This window comes from Motacilla alba, chromosome Z, assembly GCF_015832195.1.
Source record: "Motacilla alba alba isolate MOTALB_02 chromosome Z, Motacilla_alba_V1.0_pri, whole genome shotgun sequence".
Lineage (NCBI taxonomy): Eukaryota > Metazoa > Chordata > Aves > Passeriformes > Motacillidae > Motacilla > Motacilla alba.
In genome coordinates this window covers 48,163,108-48,188,369 of record NC_052046.1, presented here as the reverse complement: position 1 = coordinate 48,188,369, position 25,262 = coordinate 48,163,108, and the positions used below count along the sequence as shown (strand labels likewise).

At 35.0% G+C, this 25,262-nt stretch overlaps 1 protein-coding gene across 1 annotated transcript in view; it reads right to left on the bottom strand.

The window, feature by feature from the left end:
• The window catches only part of LOC119696064 (contactin-associated protein-like 4), a 192,190-nt gene that overhangs the window by 133,738 nt on the left and 33,190 nt on the right, over positions 1 to 25,262 (bottom strand). The window contains exon 2 of the mRNA XM_038125580.1: positions 11,969 to 12,079. Coding sequence (XP_037981508.1) covers positions 11,969 to 12,079 — 111 coding nt within the window. The remainder of the gene's footprint in view (positions 1 to 11,968; positions 12,080 to 25,262) is intronic.

Genomic DNA, 25,262 nt, shown 5'->3' with positions numbered 1-25,262 from the left:
TGCAGGCTAGAAAAATAATCAAGGCTTCTTAGTTATCAAAAAGGCAAAACAGTCCCTTGAGGAAACACAGTAAACAATATAATGACTTGTGAAAGCTATGATTTCAATGGATCATTTCCTTTTTGCCTGAACTGCTCTTTCATGACTACTCTTCTAAGCTTACCAATTTCAAGGTCGACTTTTTGCTAAATGTAGACAGCTGGCCTTCTGCATCATATTAGAATCTAGTCCTGTTTATACAGGACTGAGTTTATACAGATATTACCTATTATACAGTGATTACCCTACAAAATGTATTTTAAAGTTATTACTGCTATTAGAGGGTGTGAAAAAGGTAATATAGAATGAAGTCTGGGTAAGTAAAAAAAAAATTCTATATATGAAAAAAAAACCTTATACCTAAATGCGGCCACAGAGCTAAAGGGTAAGTGCAAAAAGCAGAGTCACACAGAAAAAAATTCATCAAAGTATTTCTTTACAATAAAAGAATCCTGATCCATCATTAAAAATTAATAGCAAACCCAAACTCTGTTCTGGTTTATTGTACTTTAGGTTAGGTATGAGGCACGCATAGTTAATGATCAAAGAGCTTTTGCTGCTATTTCTACTGAGTATTTGCTTCTTAGCAAAATGATAATGTATGGATGTGTTAACTTTGCAAAACTATCAGAATACTTACATTTTAGTAATTCAGAATAGTTTACCTCTAATAGCTGCACCATGAAAAACGGTAAAGCATTCACATTTTAAGGAAATTGAAGATATTTTTTAGTACCAGATATATTCAGGAGCAATTCTTTTATAAAAAGGAAGAGGTGTCCCTTTTGCCAACTAGTATCCACTTTAGAATGCAGTACTATTTTTAGCAATGTAATGAGTTACACATTTCATATTTCAAAAAATCAAAACTATATCCATTAACAAGGTGATTATTTGTGAGAATACACTGAAGATCTAAGGAGATAAAACAATATAATAAAAAAGAATAAACAATGGGAAATTACATGCATTGTCCAGAATTCTTACAATGAATGAAGTTACAATGTCTACTTAAACTCTCTTGGTTTATGAATCAAAACATGCTTATAAGATGTCTTGAACACTTTGCATATAAATATTGTTAAAATACATTGAAAGACATGAGAATGGTCCACTGAAAATCTCATTAAAAATCTTTTGTGTAAAATGAGCTAGAATAAAAGGAGAAACATTTAAATTATTTTTTTAAAAAAGATTAATATTTCCAGTTCTTTTTCATTCCAAATCAACCCTGATCTTGTTTGATTAAAGGTACTTTACAATATTTAGGCTCCTGAATTCAAGATTAGTACATCCTTTGGTACAGCTGACATTTTGTAGTAGGCTCTTTTTTGTTTGTTTATTTTTGAGCTTAATTAAAAACATCAGTGGTTTTATAAATGTGCTTAAATTGCAGACATCCTGTTTCAGAATTAAAGACATACAATAACCACAAACAAAGGGTTCTGCTTGCCAGACATAAATCTATTATCCCTTTCAACAACAGCAAAAGTGAAGATTCCACTTCATCCCTTCATTCTATATTTAGAAACCAGGTGCACTTCAACATAAGGCAGCTTAATCCCTTTTAAAATGTTAGAAGTTGAAATATCAAGGCTTTCTGAAAACTGATTTATCAGTGAGCTCTTGCCAGTGTGTTTTTGACAATTTACGCTTTAGAGTAAATAGACACTTTTGATTTCCCATCAGAAAGACATTCATCTTTCTATAGCTCTAAGATCTAAAATTAAAGGAAGACTTCAGCTGGTTTATATCTAAAAATAAAGAGTACAACTTTTACTCATCCCTCAAAAAACAAGAAAAATATAACGTGGAAAAAATTTTGATGGACTCTATTTATATATTTTCTTAATATTTTTATTCAATTATTAAAAGTCTTCCAACACTGTCTTTTAAAAATTTAGAATTTTCAACTGAATTTCACAGTATTACTGAAATAAACAGCTATCATCTGAAATGATGCTAAAAGCAGAAAGTGTTCTGTATTGTATCTCTGTTAAAATTCCCTCTGTGTTTCTCTTCTTGCAGCTCGCAACACTGGAGATCTCAGTTGTATATATTTTTGTACCAATGCCTCATCAATTACACTAATTATGTACTTAAATGTCATCCACATTTCAAAATTGTATTTGCTATACATGTAGTATCCTGCTCACACAATATATTCAGTATTATATCTATTTTGTTACATTTGAGAAATTTTAAAAGAGATAATTTCAACTTATAAACAAAAAAAACCCAAATCATTAAATGGGGAATAATATTTTCCCTATTGTATTATCCACCATTCTTGGCCCCTATTGAGCAAAGTGTGCTCTTTCAGTCTTCAGAGTACTTTGTTTTTTTAATTGAACATTGCAGCAAAATATTAGCCTAGCGAAGATTCAAATGATCTTAACTAAGTCCTTCCCATTTTTTGGGACATTTAGTTTCTATTTTTTTTTATAATTATTTTTCACAAAATTTCCAGGTAGTGGACTCAAAATTCTGTTTTGAAATTCAGATCTTCAAAAGTCTTGTAGATCCCTATTGAACTTTCAGGTTCATTAAAATATTCTGAGAAGCAATAATTAGTTTTGAATACAGTAAATTACCTGTCCTCAGACATATTTGTTAATGTAGGCAACAATTTAATAATTTGAAATTTACTTTGAATTTTTCTTTTGGTTTTTCCTTTAAACCAACATCCTTACACAGTATTATTTAAGGTTACACTTCTCTGCTTACCTTTCTGTCCCAAAACAGGAGAACTAGCTTTTGGCAACGATATTGTGAAATATACTCACAGCAATGTAGAATTACCATGAATTGCAAAATATATTTTATTTTTCTGTTCCTTTGCAGGTCATACTATTTATCAATGACTTCTTAATGTTGTCACGCAAACGTTACAGGGAATAATCAATGAGCAAGACATCCTGCAATCCATGCATGCTTCAGGCAGACAGCAACCTTAGCATGAACTGATACACAGGTATCTGATAACATCACCATTTCTATTCAAATTAATTCTCTACTGAAGGATTATAGAATATCTCAGCCAGAAAGTATGATAAATTTATTACAAACACTCAGATTCTGACCTCAGAGTGTCTGCAGATCTGACTTTTGCAATGACTATCACTGTATACATGCAATTCAAGCATGTTAAGACACTGGAAAACAAAACACCCAAATCACCTTCTAGGAAAAATCTGAACTGAAATATGTGCATAAATAAATAGGGAACCCTTCATTTTTTCTCTAGACACAGTATGATGAGACTAATGCACTGTATTAGTAGCTGTATTTGAGTTCTCAAACAGAGAATGAAAGCCATACTAATATGTAGAATAAAAGACGTATAAAGCTTCTACCCCCAAAAACTAACAATCCCATAAGCAACTCATCGGATAACAACAACAAATATAATGTTCTTATCCTTAAGACAAACAAAATGGCAGTAGTGCTGGTAGTCTAGATAAGTTCACATACTATATAAAGGACAATGTTTTTTTTATAACCTAAGATACTGAAGACTGAGCAGCTTAATTTACTGATGACCTTTTAGTTTCATTTAACATGGTTCATAAGCTATAATCTACAATTACCAATATGACACTAGGAAGAGACCACAACAACAGAGAGAACATTAATGAAATTATTTAAATTCTAGAATACTCATGACACTGTAATTTAGGTCCGTGATATTTTAAAACTGAAGAAACCTACAAAATCATACAAAGGAGCTGGCATGCTCCTTTGTAAATTTAAAAGCCCACACGTGAAGGCTTTTAAGAGGATCCACATGTTCATAAAGTATTTAACAGTAGAAAATTACTAATAGAAATACCTTAAATCCTACAAATGATATAAATATAATTTTATGATAGCTATAATCGATTGATTCTTAAATGGTATTATTATATAAACTAAAATTTGAAAGAATTCTTAATTTTGATGAATAATAACAAAGGAAATGAAGAGGCAAGCAAAAAAGGTCTCCAAAAAGGTACTTCCCTAAAGGACTTAAAAATATTTATAAAAATTTCTGCTGAATTCATCCAAATCAGTTCTGCCCACTCTACCATGCTATTGATCATCACACCACGAAATTAAAAAAACCCCAAACCTAAAAGCACATTAGCACTTCTATTTTTGCATAAACATCCCGACGATGTAGTTATTTGACCTTTTTCTACTACTTTAAGCCATTGGGAGGAGTTTTGGAAACAACTCCTTTGAGAGTGAAGGAAATCATGAAGTCAAGTACACAAAGCTGTCTTACAATTTAATCCAGCCAAATTTGAACCATTGTAGTTTTATGTGACATTTGTACCAGGCACAATGACTGGAATTAATTCCAACATGTAACAGGATGCTAGTGTGTTGTTTTATCCTTCTCCGTAGAGCTCAAACCTTTGTTATGTTCATTCAATTATTTACATCAAAATAATTTGTTACAACCTCTCTGGTTAGCAGTTGAGGTACTGCAGCAGGGAAATTTATTAAAGAAATAATGGATAGACTTCATTTTCCACTGAAAATCTGAAGAAAACAGAGCAACAAGTAGATTTTTGGTTTATTTTACACGCATTTTCATGACCTAGCATTAATTTCTCTGCCTAACTCTTTATATGCAACAGGTAGTAATTGAAAATTATTCTTCTGAAACTTAAATTATTCCTGTTTTGGGATATAAGAATGCTACACAGAGACTGCTGTTTTTCATCTGGCCCCAAGAGCAGTGAAATTTATTGAAAAGAGCTAAGTAATAGAAATTCATTGCTAATTCCACTTGGCAATAGCTAAGTCCAGAGCAGGAGCAGTTTGGGACAGAAAGTTGAAAAACATGAAGGAAAAAGGTATTATGTCTACAAAAATACATTTTGCAAACCTAGTGCCATTATCTAACAGATCTATGTATTTCACTTATTCTTTATTTATTACATCTATCTTTGAAACTAAAATCCTGTTGATGAACAGAAATCAAAAAGCTGAGACAAGTCGAAGTCACTTTCCACCAGAAAATTCTACTTTATATATTAGTCAACTAAATATGATGAGTCTGATACTTTTTACAGACCTGTTTCAAGAGTGTCTGATGTACTTTCAGCTCTTATCTGAAGTAGCTTAGTTCATGATTTTCTGTCTCTTTGAGATACATAAAGATGTAGATTATAGTGTAATATATAAAGTCAACATAATTTCATAAAGATTACAACAATATTTATGTGAATGTATAGGCATATTTATATGCCTGTATGACACTGAGGGAAATAGTGACGAGTACATTCATTAGAATAAGACAATTTTGAAAAGCTTCGAGATTAGCCTAGGAATCCTGAGTTCTCCATTCAGCTAATCAAGTATGGCACTAACACTGCAGTAAGACCAGGATGATGAAAGGGGAAAAACCCATGTCTCCTAATGCAAGAATACTGGTCCTTAAGAAGCTAAGGAAATCTATTAGAAAAGAGATGTCAAAAGACAGATCCCTTCTACGAGTAAAGCCTCAGAATGTTTTGTAGGGGTGTGGCAGGAAGAATGTTTTCCGTTTTTTAAGCATTCTCCTTTAAAACTGAAAATGTCACAATTCTCTAGAAATTGGAATTTATGACACTCCGCCTTATTTTGCACTACAGCTGAAATTAGTCATTATTACATGACATAGAAAATTTTGTACTTTTTTAAATTCAGGAAATTTTCAAAAATCTGGTTTTATCCCATCTAGCAATTGATGCTTTTTAGGTTTTTTAGGAAAAAAAAAAATTAAGCTCCTTTACCCTTGGCCCAAACATACAAGAGAGAAAAAAGAAGACAATCAGATGAATCATCACTTATGATCTATTTTTCCATCCCTCAAAAAATTAAAGGTGGCATGACCTTAAATTCTTTGTTACTGCAAAGCAATCCAGGAGTCAAATTCTATTTTGACTCTCTAAAGGATATCATAATGATTCAAATTTTGGATCAAATTCAGCCTTTATCTAAGATTTTAGAAGTATATTATTTAGAACTATCTAAACCCAGAAAAAAATGGCTATATCCAGATTTCTATTTTTTATTCTATTAACTTTAACGAAAGGGACAGTAGACATGGGTTGTAGAAAACTTTTTTTTTTTGCTTCCAAATTTTTGAAGTCAATTTTTATTTGATCTTGTTCTCAAGCCTGTTCAAGGTTGCTTGTAAGAGTATTTGAATACTGTAATTCAACACAAGTTTTTTGAAAACGGGTTTTTTTGTTTAACTGTTGACTTGATGCTTAACTGCTGACTTGATGCTTTCTTTAACTACTTATTGCTAGAATTCATTTATCCATTTTGACCTACATAGTGTGAGTTCACAAAATTTTTTCTATTCCCATAGCTGTATTTCAGGTAGAAAAAGAGTCCCAAACAATTTCAAGAACGAAGTACCTTTATTAATATTTTTTACTTCTTCTGTGCATTTCACCAAGGATTTTGCTATTCCAATGATGAAACATGAAATAGCAGACTGAAACCTCTTTCTATGCTTTGTTATGCTTAAATGAATTTTGATGACAAGTCTGGAATTAGGTTTCTTAAAATAACTGTACAAATATTCCAACTCCTCATAAATGTTCATGAAAGCACCATGGGCTGTAAATATTTAAAATATTAGTGAATCTTTGATCCTATTTACTCACTCTGCTTAAGTGCAATTTGGTTCCTTCTTTCTTTCTTTCTCTTCCTTTTTTGTCACTTTGTTTCTCACCCCCACATCCTTTTGCAATATTAGAATCACACCATATACACACATGAACAGAAGATACAGCAAAACAGAAGCAGAATAAATTCAAAATTTGACATTAATGCAATAATAGTGCTTCAAATTCTACCCTTACAAGGCTGATATACTCCTGAGAATTTTTTTTAATTGTGTACATGCAACACATGCATGTGCAACACCATATGCAATTTCCCTATGTGCCTATACAATTTTTTAAGGTGTCTAATACCCTTATTAAAAACATTTTCTGCAGAAGAAGTGAAGCTGTAAAACGGTATTAATAACAATTTTGTAATAAATATGCTGAGAGATCCATGGTAATGTCCTTACTAAAGATAATAATTATTGTAATAGCTACAGAAAAGAAACCAACCAAAGAAAACCAGATTGATTTCTTCCTCAGAAACTGCATGGTCCTGGACTTTCAGAGGACAACAGCATATCATTTGTTCCTTTATGAAGAAATCACTGCAGAAGTTCTTATTGGTTTTTTGTTTAAAAGCGAAAGACTGGGATTGTTACTTTTGCCTTTTTCCTAACATATATTCATACATTAACAGGTAAGTCACAAAAATGTGTTATGATGTTGGATGGCTCAACTTAGATTTGCTGTTTGTTTATAAAAACATAATGATTAACATCAAACTTGATCTTTTTTTGTTCCAGTTTCCTTTCCTAAATAAATTTTATTTGCATACTGCTGAAATGGAGGGGGTAAGCTTTTCCTAATTTTCCTTTAGTGACATACAATCCTAGCTGCAATTAAGTTATTTTGTCTGCCATTTTATTTTGATTTTTAGCATTACATTATGAAGGTTAAACTGCTTCTTATAAAATTTGATGAAAATTGACTTTCTTATTATGTAGGAATTTTTTTCTTTACATGTTGACTTGATGTTTGACTGTTGACTTGATGTTTTCTTTAACTACTGATTGCTAGAATTCATTTATCCATTTTGACCTACTTAGTGTGAGTTCTCAAAAAGTGATTTAAGTATACTGTTTTATAAAAAGAAAAATAAGTATGGAATTTACAATACCATATTGAATAAATGATCCTTTAAATAGTCTTTGTAACAAAAAGAATGCGATAAAGCGTAGGATATTCAGTGTAATGGTAAGGTAAAGGTAATGAAAAAGACAAAGAAGTTCCATATACACACCAGAGAGGGGAAAAAAATAGACCTGCTGTTAAGGCATTCAAAATTTCAGGCTGCTTTTGAAAAACTGGCAGGGTAAGTTGACAGTATAATTAAAATACATGGGTTTCTTCCTACTTCAGGGAAAGAGAAAGCTGTAAGCCAGTTTTTTTGGCTACTTAACAACGTCTATATTCAATTTTCTTCTGTCAAATTTTGATCAATTAATTGTGTGTGAATATGGGGCAAGATAATCACAGCCAAATCCTTATCCAGCTTATTTAGCTATCCAAATATTAAGGCTGTTCCAATGGTATGTTCATTCTTGTAGAACAACTGTCTTCTGAATTTTTTTTTCCTGCAAGGTTTCAGAAGTTCATTAATTCAAAATAAGGCCTGTGCTCTTGGGTATAAAGGCACATGGTATGGTGATTCATAGTGCAATTAATGTATCTTTTCCAAGGGTACTGGAATGGTGAATTAGAGAGTTTGTACAACCAGCCTGACAGCGCACTGCAGACAAAACCAGAAAATGCTGAGCTCAACAATGACACAACCTTCTCTCCATGTGGTAAAGGGCTCTTTCACAGATCATGGTTAGGAGACAATACATCAAGAATTTCCAAACAGAGCAAACCCTCTGCAGCACCAGACTTCAACTGAGTACTCATCATGTAAATTATTGGCAATGAGCAGACAGAAACACATCCTTGATGGTCCTGGTTAGGTATTGGCATTTAAATTCCCATCACTATCCCAGGCAGACATGTTCTGAATGCTATCTGCTTTTTCTCTTATTTAGGGATGTCTCAGTTCACCCTATAAAGAGGTGCACTTTACCTTTGTTCTTTTTTCCATTTTGTTTCATTTACTCTCTTGTGGATAGATAGGTAAAAAGAGAGCACCTCCCCTGAACATTTTTTGTGCCTAGAATTTCAACTGGAATTTCAAGATCTAGAATTTTAGTAGACAGCTCAGTGGTAAAGTATAAAGCTAGATAGAAAATAAGAACGTCTTTTTTTCTGTTTCCTTGCACACAAGTTTGTTTGTTTTTGGATTTTGTTTGCTTTGGGTTTTTTTTATTTGGGTATTTTTTTGCTAGAAAAGAACCTAAGGGGAATTGCTAATTTAGTTCAATTCCCAGATTCACCTCAGCCACAGCTTTGCAGAATACAGTTCCTCTTTAATAAGTATGACCTCTGCTCTTCCCTCTAAATACTTTATAACTCACCCTGTTAAAGTGTTTATTTATATCATATATTTAGGTATATTTATATTGTATATTTAGGTATATTGATTGCATATTTCTTCATAATTGCTTTGCCATGATTATTCACTATTTCATCAATCTTCATTTCATTATGCATTTCATCATAAATGATTTGTGCTTACTTCCATATAATCAACAAAAGTATTGAACAAAGCTGGCCTTAGAGTTTCCTTTGAACTCTGAAAACACCTTTATATAGTAATGATAAATGCATTATCAGGTCCATCAGCTAGATCCTAATACATTTAATTTGGACTGCACTGATATGGTGCTATTATTTAAAATTAAAAAGTTATACAAAATTAGGCCGAAAGTCAAACACTACTTATATTAAATCCCTGCATTTTAAGTCCGCTAGCTTCAAATAATTAAATCAGGGGTTTAAAATTTTTATTTTTCCATTAAAAATATTCAACTTCTATTAGTGATTGAGGCTTTTTTTACTTCGTTCTTTCTACTTAATTTTTCTATCTAATTTTCCATTATTGCAAGCAAAGCTGATGTCAGAGTAACTACCTTAGCAGTTAGCAGAAGTATTCATTAGCTGTGCTTGAGTATTGAGTATCTAAAAACTTCAGGGAATCAACGAACTAGTAATAATTAAAACTCTGAAGAACATTTAATGAGTTATTCCTGGATGTTATCACTTTCCCTAACTGCTAATGGACTGGAAATTTTTTTTGTTATCAAGGAGTTCAACACATTATCTTTTTGCTTTAGAGAGAGAAAGATGAAATATATTCCCAGTTAGCTGTTTTACTAATCATTCTCAGCTGTTATCATTTTTACTACATCTTCACATAAAGTACATATTGTACTTTTATTTTTTAGGCTTAAGTTTTCTTTCCTCAAGCCCTTTAACTTTTCCTATTGATTTTCTACATTTAGTAAACACAAATCTACATGTTTCAGTGCAACTTCCCACATTTCTGATATATTTCCTGCCATTTTTTAACTTTCCAGTGCCAACTGAAATAGTTTAGGTGTCCATGCATATTTAGTTTATTTCTTTATTGATGAAGGACAACATTTCCACTCCCATGTATCACCTTTTTTCTGTCTAAAACACATTCAACTTTCCCTAACTTTGGCATTTTAAGAACCAAGCATATTATTGTATTAAAACCACAATCTGCTTGTCCTAAATGAATGTTAGGAGGTAACAATTCTTCCCAGCCACTAACTTTGGCTGAAAAAAAGGGGTGCTTTTAAAAAGTAGAGAATGATCCATATTAAATGCAAAACCCACTTTCATACAATTTCTTTTAAAACTCTAATGATGTCTTCATTGCTTCCATAAAATCACTGACAGCACACGTCATATTTTCCTAATAACAGATGGTTTACCAGTCTGTATGGTTTAGCAGTAATTTCTTGTGTGACTAAATGTTTTTGTTTATAACTATGTAAATATAATGACTAGCTTTGTTCCATCCAAATAAAACTTTCATGTATATACACGTATAAATTAATCAGGTTTTTCATGGGAAATTCACAACAAAGAGTCAAACACAAATTCAATGTAGAAAATGTATTCCTGGTTCTACAGCAAGTAGTGAGTCTACTCTCACTGAAAAATAAAAAATGAAATTTAAGTTAAAACTAATTTAATTTACTGAAGAAATTTTCATCTCACCTCATCTACACCATTCCATAAAATTGTGTCTGAATGAACCAAAAGATATCTAGCCAAACAATCTGGTCATATTATCAAACAATGACAAATGAATAAGACATTCAAACCTGTACTCTGTTCAGTTCCATGAACCTGAGGTATACAAAATAGAAGGTAGACACTCATAATCTTCTAATTAAGCTACCTGCTGTTTTGTATCTACATGAGTTCAAATGAGACCAGATGTAAGGTTATAAGCATTCCTAATGTGTGCATAGAGTACAGGGCAAAGCAAAGGAAATTATAAATCTAAAAATGCATTTTAACATGGCACAAACAACTTCACAGCACATGAAGAGAGCCAAACGGAGAAAGCTTTCAAACATACACTTTTAGGGAAGACCAATATGAAAACGCTAACTTTGGTGATAATACAGGCATTATTTAAAATTCTAAGAGCATATACTACTTCAAACTAAAGGAATTCCTTCCAGGATATATAATTTCTACTGATATCACAACTTCATTCAAAACAGAAGCTCATGCTTATACTGCATACTAGGTTAATGAAATAGACAGGGATATTCCTTCTTCACTATAGTGTTTCTATCTATCAGACATAGCAAATATTCCACTAAATCATGGAGGTTCAATGACAGAAACGATTTTGGCTAGACAAAATATTATTAAGATTTATTTTACATACTAATCAATTAAATAATGTAAAATGTAACAATGGACTACATGAGGGAAAATTTATGTATTTGAATTCTCTAAGTAACCTCAACTAATATTGAGGCTGAATTTTTAAGAATTAGATTTTCACCTACGACACAATATTTCATTGAAGTTTCCTAGGACAGTGCCTTTGAAACAGCTTATCCATCAGACTCCTCATTGGTAATAATTAAATAGAAGTCTGTATCCATAAATGCTGCTTCTTCAATAAGCCCACAGAGCTGCTCCAGCCACTGAGGGCTCATGTCAGACAGCTTACCATAGGCTAAGGAGTTGAGATTCACAAATTCCTTGAGCTGAGACTACACTGTCATTCATGGTTGCTATACAAACACCAGACAAAAATTATTTGAAACAGTAACATATGCTCTTAAATATCTAAACTGTTTTCATTTAAACCCAGAATTAACAATTGACCAATAAAATTCACTCACCCTCTCTTCGATTAAGCCTTGCAAATCCAGGGCTGTGACTGCTAGACAGCTCTGATGAGCTACTGAATGATGACTGAGGCAAAGCAGACACCAGCTGATCATCACAATTATCTGCCAATGCAAAATATCACATTCAGGTTAATCCAACAGAACCACTTATTGGAACTGTAATAGAATCAACTCTGCATCTGAGAGCAGCATATCTCTAAATATTTCCTCTTGCTCTAACATGCGTAGAAGTATCAGTACTGAGGCACAGGTTTTGGGTTTCTTTACCCAATATTTCATGAGACTACCAGACAATAATTTATCATGTTCTTTAACCAGCTGGTTTTACCCACATCTGACTTAACTTCTGAGATCATACCGAGGAATGGTTCACTGTCCACTTCCTCTGATTTACATTAACAGCAAGTGACACATTAAATTCTCTGTTGCTGCACCAACCTACAACCTCACCACATGTTTTTTATTTACTTTTGATCTGATGCCAGCACAGGTCTTTGCAATCACTTTTAATGCGCAATCACATTTAATACACCTGTTTCTAAAAAAAACTTAAAAAGCCAAGCAAACTGAATGAAATTAAATAAAAAAGTAATATCATCCCTTTTAAGCACAGTAAACATGACAAAATGGAAAAATTTTTGCTTTGCAAATGGTATATGCATTCGATACAGACACAGCAAAATAATCATTATCTCGCAATTATTAGTATGCAAGTCCTAACATCACACAGAATAAAACCTGAGCGTTTCAGAAAAAGAAGACTTAACTGCAGTTCACAATCAATTGTGCAGAAACAAGCAAATGCTAATCAATACTCTAGCTTTAAATGCCTCTCCAGCTGAATTTCTATACAGGATATGTGTTCATTCTCCATTTAAATTTGAAATGTATCAATTGAGAATCGATATCTGAACTAGTTCAGCTGAAAGAAAATTAACTTTAAAAAACTTAAGTGCAGCAAGTCCTTCCCTAACTATACCGGGGCTGGCATCAGTTCTTTAGAGAAAGAGGAAATTATGTCAAATTTTAGTCTTTATGAAGTGTTTCTTTTCAGGACAATCACATTCTTTGGATGCAACTAATAACTGACAAGACATAGGTGAATTCTTCTTCTTCCAACCCTTATATTTGTCTCCCAGGATTCACAGTTAAAAACCATGAATATTAATGAATACAAAATCTTTTCCTTACCTTAATTAATAATTAAGTGTTTCTGCTAAGTAATTATAGATATTTCTAATTAACTGCAGACTTTAATATAAATGTCCCAAGGGGATTTTTGATCACATTCAAAAATTTTGGCTTTGATGTTGTTTAATGTAGTTCTTTGAGGAAAACTCTTTCTAAAGGAAAGGCCTAGTAGTGGCCTTGACTGTTAGAGTTACAAGTTTTCTCCTGAATTATATAAATAATATCCATTCACAACAAACAAAAGGTTTTAATAATCGCTCTTGATAAAGTCACCAATGCCATATTCTACCAAGATCAGAGTACTTCTGTCATGAAAAAAAAAGAAATAAAATTATTCTTATTTTCAGAACTTTATTTCCTGATCTAGGTTTACACAATAAAAAGGAAAAAAATTATACTACTCTTTAGTGTCTAACTACAAACTCATTTTTTCACTTCATTATCCACAGATTAAATTTAAAATGGTGAAAGAAGCTGTTCTTTGAAACAAGAAATTGTCCAACTGGTAAGCACAAAAAAAGAAAAAAAAATGAAGGTCTTATGAGTAAATGCATGGCACTGGCAAGTCTTAGAAAAGGATTTCATTAGTGAAAGATTTCTTTACAACACAGAAAATAGAAAGAACTTATTAGTCATAAATTGCATTAGAAAGAGAAGAATATGATGATGCTGTGCTTCACACAGAGAGCTACTTACACTGCTGATTCAAGGGAACACTTCAAGTGTCACTGATCCCTTTTCTACAGTGAAAGCCTACATTGTAAGTCTAGATACCAAGATGAATATTAAGAGGAGAAAATAAAAGGCATATTTACTCAAATATATCTGCATGATATACAATCACGGACCCACAGAATCACAGAACAGCTTGAGTTGGAAAGGACCTTTAAAGGTCATCTAGTCCAACCCCCTGCTGTAAGATGGGACATCTGCACTAGACCAGATTTGCCAGAGCCCCATCCAAAATGATCTACAATGTTTCTGAGCATGCAGCATCCACAGCCTCTCTGGGTAAACAGCTCTAGTGTTTCACCACCCCCATCATAAAAATTTCTTCCTTGTAACTCATCTAAATCTACCCTCTTTTGTTTCAAAGCAATTTTCCCTTGTTCTATTGCTACAGACTTTCTTAAGTACTGAAAGGGCCACAATAAGGTCTCCATGGCAGTTTCTCTTCTCCAGACTGAACAATCCCAACTCTCTCAGCCTTTCCTTCTAGGGGAGCTTCTGCTCCGTCCCTCTGAACATTTTTTCAGCCCTCATCTGGACCTGCTCCACAGGTCCATGTCCTTCCTGTGCTCAAAACTGCAGAGCTACTTGCAGCAGAATGTCTCATCTCTCTCATATTTTAAATACTGATCTTCTGGTGAGAGGTGGCATGTGTTACGAAATGAATCATCAGGAATGAGAGCATGACATTAATACATAGAAGCACTAGTAGATAAACAACAGCAGGCACACTACTTTTAAATCACTCCTGGGTACAACTCTTCACAAATTTCAATTCAAAATAAACCAAAAAAAAGCTACATTTCCACTGGATGGATGACACATCTGCCTTTGTAATGTTAGCTTCTGCCAAATACATTTTTCACCTTTTTTCTCTTTAATGTACATGTTGGAAAGGAATCAATGGTACTGAATAATTCTACCCAGATGGTCTAATACATGTGTATTTGTGAAACACACATATTGCTTTGAGATATTCCCAGAAGAATTCTATGAGCACTTAGCATTTATCATGTAATAGTTTACGTCAAACTTGATTTATAATAGAAAGGCACATAAAATTTTGAATATTAAAAAGAGGTATTATACAAAATCCAACAGTCCAGGGTATGGCTTTTTGCCTTTTGCACAATATGAGAAATGAACAATTTGCCACAAATAGATATACACTGTATAATTATACATTTATTTTACAACAGCCACTATGCTTTATTTCAGGAAAATGACTTCATATGAACTTCTGCTTTATTGCTTAACACATGTAGCTTAAAACATATTCTTGTGGCAACTTCCACTGTGCAATTTAACTCAAAATTTAGTAAGAATTCCAGTGTGAAATCAAAACACTTTAGAAATTATCAAGAAGCAGATGGTCACTATGAACTCGCTTCTCAATGTAAATAAAAACAATTAAAAAATAGTCTCTACAGGGTGACAATTCTGTATGCTTTCATTTACATTGGAAGACATTCTACATGATGGAAACACTGCTTGGATTCAGTGCTTTCTCACATGCTAACAGTGACTTTTCATTTCTCTTGGGCAGTCTTCCACTGTTCAACAGAACACATCTTGCTGCTGAAGGCAATGTAGGGCTTTCTAGTGATATTTCACACAACTTCTTCTAGGCTAAAAGAATACTTAAGAAGACCATTCAACATGAGATTTAAAACACAGCTTTTTAGTTAAAAGTTTTCCATAATATAGCATTTACTGCATTTTTTTGTAATAAATATATATTTTTAAACAATACATAGGAATACCAAAAGCATTAGGAAACTTAGGTTTCCCTATTATGCACAAAAATCCAGTAACAAATAAGGTTTTGTGAAAGAAAAAATTTATAAACAAAATACATATTATCTGTTCTTCAAGAAAAGTTATTCAAGTTATATAAGGCATGCCTTTCCTTATACCGTAATTCCAGTGTGAGTTTAATCAAATTTATAAAGCAACTGAGGCATTTTAAAGAAATAAAACTCTTAAGTGATGCATGAATAAGTATGCCTATCATTTCTCTTCCAACTCCAAACAATATCCCATTATGCATACTCAGAATAAGCCAACAAATTTTTTACACAGATACGATAAATTACGAAGATCATGCCACATGAACTACAACAAAGGAGTTCAAATAGGATATCATCCTATAATAGTAACAGTTACAATAACAATATTAACAGTCATCATGACTATGTTTATAACATTATGGTTGAACAAATGAATTTTGTTTCTTCCACCAAAGCAGCTGTTTGCTGAAATAAAAATTGCAATAAAAATAGCAGAGTATGGGGACAATGTGAGATTTATTTATTCAGAATACATCGGTGTATAATTTAATTTCCATGTAGTGAAAAAAACCTGATTTCATTTACAGGCATAAACTTTCTTTTTTTCTGTGAAAACTTCAAAAATATATGGCACTGATTTTACTTTGAATGGAACAATTTCTTTGTCTGAATTATCAGCTTGGTCCACAATAATGACTAACAGATTTTAATGCTTTTCAATTTGAGTGCAAATTCACTCTAAATAAGCAAATGTCAACATACAGTGCCTAGCTACTACAAGCTGACGTGAAAAATTATATTCTGTTCATAACTATCTAAAAAGTACATGCATAAAACATTGATCTTAGTCATGACTTATCTTAACTCAAACTAGAACATCCCAACCCAAGCGCATACACAAATTAACATATTGCAATTTCTCATCTTTTACTTTTTAATGGAATTATTTTCAGCTATTATATTGTTGCATGCACCTTTTTTTTTCTTAAAATTCAATTTACCCCAAACTCCCTCAACCAGCAAGAACTACCCACTCCTTAATTAACTATTAAACTTCTCATAAGGCAGGACAGAAGTAGCATAGAAGAGAAAAAAATTAGGATGTTTGACTTCCCTAGAAACCTATCAAGTTCTTCAGTTTTATGTAGGACTCAAAGAAAATATTGAGTACCTAAAGAGCAAAGCAACAATTTAACATTAAACAAGCAAACAAAAAGTTCCAGTAAACCCCATGAAAAACAAAACAAGAGTAAAAAAAAAAAAAAAACAAATCAAAGAAAGTTTTGCAATTTTTTTCTCAAGTAGGAAAAACTAAATACTTTATCATCAGACAAATAGAACAGCAAAAAAGAACTAGAAATACCATCATAGTGGAACAGCAGAGAAGAGGCAACAGCTCTGGAAGTCTTTTAGAAGTGTAATAGTGTTCATCTTTCCCGTGCAGGTGAGCCCTAAGAAGGATCAACTTTGCTATCGATTTTTAATAAATTAATGTATACGATGAAAAACCTCATGAAAAGGAATGAGGGTCATAACAATAAAGCACATGTGATACTGTAGCAACAAGACTAGTGCTAACAAAAGTTGCCACAAAATCTGCCCTCCAACAGGTATTTATTAAATCTTTGGTTCTGTCATGTGCACTTTGAAGTTTCTTTTCCTAGCACAGTGAAGACCAAATACTCTCTAGCCTGTCTACTCTTTTCAACAAAAGAAACTTTATTTTCCCCAGGAGTGAGCACCTATGTCATTTTACTTAATAGAATTTTTAAGTATGTTAATTGTGGTAATTTAGTCTTTGGTCAATGTGCAGTCTTGTAATTAGTTCCAAAAGATTCATTGCATTTAATGAGATTCCTATGGCATATATAAAAAAAAGATTTCCCCTCTCCTTGTTTTCCTGAAAGGTATTGACCATTATGCTGGTCCCAATCTTAGTGAAATCTTCATCAATAAGAGAAATGAGGAGAAGTCGATAGATTTACACACCATTAGACCGTCACAGTTTCAGACCTTCCAGCTACACAATATGCAATATCACTTAACATAAACCCAGCCTATCATTACTGCTGCTGCTGCTATATGCTTATGCTTGCATTTGCTTCGCAGACAGGGATAAATTATCCTTGTTCAGAGAGCCTAAGAACTTCTTTATCTCAGGTCTACTGCTGGCTATTTGTAGCTAGAAGCTTAAAAACAACTCACTAGGAAAGTTGCACTGTTACATTCATGCCTTTTGATAGCCACCAGGGTTTTCCATTCTTCAGCTCAGTTTATGCAACATATTAGGCATTTCCACATAATTACATTTCAACTGCATGTAGTAGCCAAATGAGCTCATAATGTCTTACTTCACTAAGGTTTCTGCTGTTTGCTTATTTGAAAGATGTTAACCTTTCAAGCTGAAATTCTACTTGTGAGTAGCTCAGGCTGGTTTTATTAATTCATTTTTTATTTAAACATAAGTTTTCATTAATAGATTTCACTTATTTCTTGGAGGCAGTGGAGAGAAGGCAGGGAGCTGACTGCCAAAGATAAAAAAAGGAGGTTTCAGGATTTTGAAATAGTTTCTCTGCAAATGTAAAGACTTTATCAATGAGATAACCCACATGGCAGGGCTGATGATCTTCTTGAACCTGAAAAAAGGTCTTCCAGTTTTCTGATCATCTTTTCCAGATAGCAGCTAACACAAATTCAGCACAGAATTCTGACACTTAGCAGTCAATTCTTCCTTTTATATTCATATCAGGCATGTGACTTTTACTCTAACAAAATACATTAAATGCTATATTTTCTTCATTTCAAGAAGCCATCCCTTTTCACAACTGCAGCTATTTCATGCCAACAAGAAATCAAGAACAACTAGTGAGTACAAAAAGCCAAATTTCCTCTGTGTTCACAGACAACCTTGTTGCTCTCTGGGGACATGAAAGACTTTTTGTGACTGAACACAGCGAACTTAAACCGACAAACCAGAAGGAATAAGATAAACACTGCAGTAATATAGATCAGAATTTAATTATACAGGAACGGAAGGGACACAAAAAATGTTTCCCTACAGACACTTGCAGAGATTCACACCCTGCAATATATCTTCAATTGCTGGCATGGCTGTTATATAGTTGGAAATTATGTTTTCCTTAGGTTTTTATTTGTTTATTTTTACTTTGCTTTTATCTGATTACATGATACTTTTGTTCCACGTATTAGGGAAAGAGAGCATGAAAATCACAAAGAGTTTTGAAAATCCATGAGCAAGTGAAATAAAGGACTTCCTTGCTCTTAGCACTCAGAAACCAGCTACAAGTCAGAAACTCTACTACTACCAACTGACAGTAAAGCCAACCGAATTAACTCACTCCTGATTCTCTTGGTCTTTTCCAGAAACCTTCAGACAATGATTCAATTCAAGGGAAGAACTGTCACTAAAACTTAACTCTTAATTCCTACTACCATTTGAAACCAGAAAAGTTCTTATAGTAAGTTCCAAGATGATTATATAAAGACTGGGTTTTTTCATAGATTCTAATTATATTTTTTATTTGTGAATTCAGTAGTGAAAAAGCATATGTTCTAATAAAACATTAGACTAGGACAAATTAGACCGGAGAAGGTGATGGGAGAAATGGATGACTTCCATTAGGATCTTCTTATTCACATTGAAAAAATAAGTCAAAATCTATTAATTAAGCAAATATGCTTCAAAACCCTTTTAGATCAACTTCTTCAGGATGTATCCCACAGTAAATCAAGTAGAAGGGCTTCTACTAGAGGGGCAAGTTTTGCGTCTTTTGACTTAAAGGCCTACTTCTTCTCAAAAAGAGTCACAATGGCAAAATTAGGATAAACATATTCCAAAACATCACAGAAAAAAGAGTTTTGTGGGTTCTTATGGGCCTTATTTGGTTGTATTAACTCAAAATAATATTTAATTAATATTTCTATTTCTGAAATATTATGCATTGAGTTTTGGTGGGGATCTTAGCAACTTGGACTACAGGTTGAAAAAAGCTTTTAGTATAAAAAGATAGTAATAAAATAAATGTTAGTAAGTATGATCTTATGGGTAAATAATTTAATTCAGTAAGTCTAATGGAGTTTTTTCTGGGAAAAGCTATGAAAGACTAATGCACTTTATAATGTCAGCAGGAAGTTTCTCAAGCACACATGGTAGAAAAGACAAGGTTTTTACAGAGAATGAAAACCAATACATATACTGTAAGGGAGTTGAAAATAATACTTACAATTTATAATTAAGGTATTTCATATAGATCAAAAGCACAGAAACTTTACCATTACCATTCATTTTTTCCCATGTGATGGTGCAATACATGAAAACTAATTTTGTAGCACCATGAAATGCTATTCTCATCAGGTATGTCTTTAACTTTCTCACTGGTTGATTAAATTTTCACCATCGTAGTGCTATGTCATAATGTTTTTTTTAAATTTGGAATATTTTATTAGAAATAAATTCTTTTCATCCAGAATAACATAATCAGATAACATATACAAGTTTCTTGAGATCAATAAAAGCCTCTTTACCACAAGAGAGAATATTTTACATGCCTGTTACCAGAAGTACACAGAAATCTTCTTGCTTTTCCCTAAACCAGCTGATGCAGAGAGAATTCACATGAAAAGGGGAAAGAACTGTTTGTTTGGTTCCATGAAAGCTTTGACTGTGATTTAATTACCTCAAACATTGCTCAAAGGTAGAGGGTTTCACTTAGATTACGCTTCACCCACGCAACAAACTTCCCATTCTTAAAAATAACTCTGGCAACAGGCTCCTCACAATCACTTACTTCCAAAGTTCCTAAGGCATGGGCTAGTTCTGCTCTGCTTGAAAGTATCTGACAAGCAATGAAACTCAAGAGGCCCAAGAATGCTGAGGGCAGTACAGATAAAGTCCTTGTTATCGCACTGGAGGAAAAGAGGAAAAAGTGTATGCACTTACTCATTTCAGGATTAAAAGGGTCAATATACCAAACTGACTCCTCTTACAGATGGTAAAAACTGTCCCAGAAATTAATACCTACACACACAATGTGTAACAGTATTTTACAGTTGTAAGTTCTATTTATAAATTTAAATACTTTAATGCAAGAGAATAATATCTTTTTTTCCAGATCTAAGATTTTCAAGACAAGATTTAAAGTTTACCATCAGCAGTAAACCTTTGAATCTTGCTGTCTTGTCTCCATACAAAGGAAATAATCTCCTTTCTTCACTATCAGTTGTGCTATTTCAAGTGAAAGTTTATACCAATGGTGATAAAATTACCTCAAGAATTCGTAAATAAAAAAAAAATATTTCAGTCTTATCCAGCAAGCCCTATTTTCCACACCCTGTATCACTTTGTAGGCATGCTTTGAACAGTCAGCATTTGCAGCTATTCCTTGAAGGAAAGGTACAAGCAGAAAAACTGGTAGCAGGAATCAATCCTCTGGGCTGAAAGCAAATTTTCCTCGATTACTTTCATATACCATATTTGTCAAATTTGCTTCTCAAGGCCCAAGATGCTGTTCCATGAAACACAGGGTATGCCTCCAGCCATCCTGCGGCTGTCTCCACGATTGTGAGCATGTAGCTCTTGCCTTCATAGGTCTGCAGGATCGTGATGTAATCAACCCACCAGGCCTTCCCTTATTTGTATTTTTATCTGAGGTGAGTCAGTTGGTTAGAGCATGGTGCCAACAATGCCAAGGCTGGAGGATTTGATCCCTGTAGGGATCATTGATTTAAGAGATGGACTCAGCAATCCTTATGGGTGCCTTCCAATTCAGTGATTCTGTGACCACTGTCTAGCATACCACAGAGGCTTTTCTTGGCCTGCTTGATCCCAGCACCTTTCACAGTTATGGATAACCCTAGGGGATAGCATCCACAGGGTAAATCCACCCCTTGACCACAAGTCTATCTGGGTGCTGCATCTCTTCCCTGATGAGGCATCATGGGCCCACCAAGTCAGAAATAATTCACCCTTACGTTGCCAGTCCAGATCCTCCTGAGACATTTTAATCCTGGCAGCTCAATCCACCCATCCATTGTTGTGACGTTCTTCAGCAGCCCAACTCCTGGGCACACATGCATGTCATGATGAACTTCTACAGCCAGCTTCTCTATCCAGGCAGTGACATCTTGCCACAGTTCAGCAGCTCAGGTGGGTTTGTCTCTGCACTCCCAATTGGTCTTTTTCCATCCTTCCAGCCACCTCCACAGAGCATTTGACACCATCCACAAGTCAGTGCAGAGATAGAATGCTGGCCATTTCTCTTTCAGCAGTATCTAAAGCCAGGGTTTAAGGTCTGTTCCTCAATAGCTTTTGTGACTCATCACACAGGGCATCCATTTTTTATGCACCCCTACAGATGGCAAGAACCATCATTTCAGAGCAGGCATCGCTTTTCATTTACAGGTAGCTGATTATATTGTGGAGTCTACTTAGCAAATGTCATCTTCCCCTCCTCCTCCTCTGATGATGGTCCCAAATTTCTGCCTTCAGGCCAGTAAGTGATAACTTCTAAGATCCCTAGAATATTGGGATTTCCTATTTGAGCTCACTGTGTGAACAGCACAACCCACTTACTTCACATCACATCAGTGTCATGATATGTGGAAGGGACTTTGAACATCCATCCTAGCACCAGCACTCAGGCTGCCAGGAGGAGCTGTGCTTCAGTGTCAATCACTTCTGAAGCAGTTCGAATCACTTCATAAGCTGCCGTAACTTCTTTTTCATTTGGGATGTAACAGGCCTCAGGCCTTTTGTATTCACAACTCCAGAACTTTGTAAGCCATCCTTGAGTCTCCCTGGATATGTTTTGCCAGTCTCCAAAAAGGACAGTTCTCTCCAACTCCAGTGTAGGGCACATTTTTTGTATCTTGTCCTGTTCTGACTGGCTCAAGGGCTACTGTATGAACAATTCCCCGTTTAATTTGTTCAAAAGCTCGTTGGTTGTTCAGGACCTCAATTAAAATCATTCTTCCAAGTCACATGACAGAGAGGGTTTTCAATTTTACTGTAATCTGGAATATGCATCCTCCAAAACCCCACAACACCCATTAAAGCCTGAATTTCTTTTTTACCCATTGTGGGGGACATAGCTGCTATTTTGACCACATCTACTGGAATCTGATGATGTCCATCTTGCCATTCATCCAGGTTCCCTCCAGTACAGGGTTAATTTTTGTAGTAGCCAATAGAAGACCAGTACAGTCAGGTTATTCTGTCATTGACAATGACATGAGGTGGTACAGAATAAACTGAAAGGGTGCAGGGGAAGGGGAGAAGGGCTTCCTTCCCATCGAGCAAGTGTGGTGGACTGAGAGGTGGGGTAACTCTGGTTTCATGCTGGAAGGAGTGGTTTGGGTGACACCGATTCTGTGCCAGAGGGAGTGGTGGGGGTAGTCTTCCAGAAGGGGCAATTGGGCATTGTCTGTTTTCAGGGGTTTCCTTGGTGAGCAATAACATTTATCTTTTTGTACACTCTGTTGTTAGTGTTGCTGCTGTTATTGTTTATTTCCTTATCTCATTACTGCTTCTTGTAAATTGTTCTTAACTCAAATGTGATCTTTACTTCTCCAATTCTATTCTCCAGCCTGCTACAAGGGGGAGAGGGAAGGTAGAAAGGAGCAAGCAAGCAGAAGTGTGGTTTGGAGATTCTCAGTAGGAACACTAAATTGAGGAGTACTATTCCTAAACCAGTTTATTCCTAAAAACTGAATTTACTGGGGAGGTCCCTTCACCTTACTTTTATGGCAAAACCAGCCTTCAGGACGATTTTCATTGTCTTTTCCTCTTCCTCAAAACTTCCTCTGCTGTGTTGCCACACACTGTAATGTCATCCCTGTCCTGCAACTGTTCTGGAGCCTCATCCTTTTTCAGTGCAGTCTGAATCAATCCATGGCAAATAGTGAGGCTGTGTTTCCAGTTCTTGGCAGTCAGTTCCAGGTGTACTCCATGCCTCTCCAGGTGAAAGCAAATTTCATTCAGGCTCTGATAGGCACTGTCAGTTTCCATTCTCCTGGAATGGAAACTGGACTTACACACAGGCTGTACAGGGCTGTTAAAGGGTTAGGGAGGCTTGCTGACCACTCCCTGGGTCTCCAGCTCACAAATCATCTCATGGGTGGGGACCACAGAGTCCCAGCTGGTGCAGTTTTGCTGACAGTGCAGTGATGTGGTAGCGATCAGTACCTGTTGTCCTTTGACTCTCGGCAGCCACACAGCAGAAAGATCCTCTGAGAGACCAGGCAAGGTACTCAGCTGTCTGATTTACTCTGTCTCCATAGTAGCTATCCTAAAAGCCTAACAACGGCATTTTGGGTCCTTGAAAAACCTTCTCCTGAGGTAATCTATGCCAAGGATCCATGCAGCTTCTGGGCTAGTCACAGCGGGATGTTTTGCCATTCATTCCCAGCCAGGCTCACTCCAGCTTCCAGTGCAGTCAGCTATTGGGATTCCCTGGTCAACCCAGAAATGGAGATGTATTCTACCCCTACGTATCTCCATGGTATCAGGGTACATTGTGCTCTGGGGTCAACTAAAGCTTTACACCGTTGAATATCTGATGTGCCAGGGCATGGGATCCACACAGTGCAATAGATCTGACTGACCCTGTTCACTACCTGGCTAGAGTCAGGGCCTCTCTAGTTCTGGTCATGGCTCTCATTGCTCACTTCTTGTAAATATAAACTGAGGTCCCCTCAAGAGGACCAGAAGTAACACCAGCTCTTCTATTCTGTCTGAGGGAGGATTTGTCCATTGGAAACTGGAGTGGCATTTATCCTTGAAGAAGTTCCTGGGCTACTTGTTCTTCCTTTCAGCTTACGTACTCGTGCTGTTAGTGCAGAAGTGGGATTTCCATCCCACTTCCTCATGTCCTCTCTGTGGTCGTGTGGGTAAAACCCCACGTTACCTCATGGCATGGATCCTCTCTCTCACAAGCATGGGATGCTTACTCCCAGTAGAACAGATTCTGGTCCATTCTGGCAGGGCATGGGACATCTTTCTTTGAGTCTGTCTGCAGTCTTGGACAGTCTTTCCACAGACAAGGTACATTTTGGCAGGGAGGAGAAAAGATGATCTTCACAGAGTCAGGTAGTCACCTGAAGCATTGTTTGATCTCCTCCCTTCATTGGTATCATTGCTAATGGGATGGTCTACAACAGTGGCACACCCTGTACAAACTTCTGCCATGTGGATTGTGTACACTGGTCCTCCCATGGATCTAAAGAGGTCTACAGCTTGTTATTTGAATCCTTATAGATTACTTCCAGCACAGGTCATTCTCTCAGGTATTGGGTACTTTTCTCCATTGTGCTCCAATGGATTGGGTGCATTATTAGATCACCCTTGAGACAGTACCTTTCTCTCACGCTTGACAGCAGTCACCTCCAAAGGCTGAGAATTTCTGTCCTCTTCTCAATCCCCCTGTCAACACCTACATCCCAGGACAGATATCCCAGTTGCTTGGCTTCACTACCATCTAGTTTCATATCATATCCCAGCATCAGAGTGGCCAGGTCACATGGGGCCCATTCAACTGGCAACCAAAATTTATTTATGT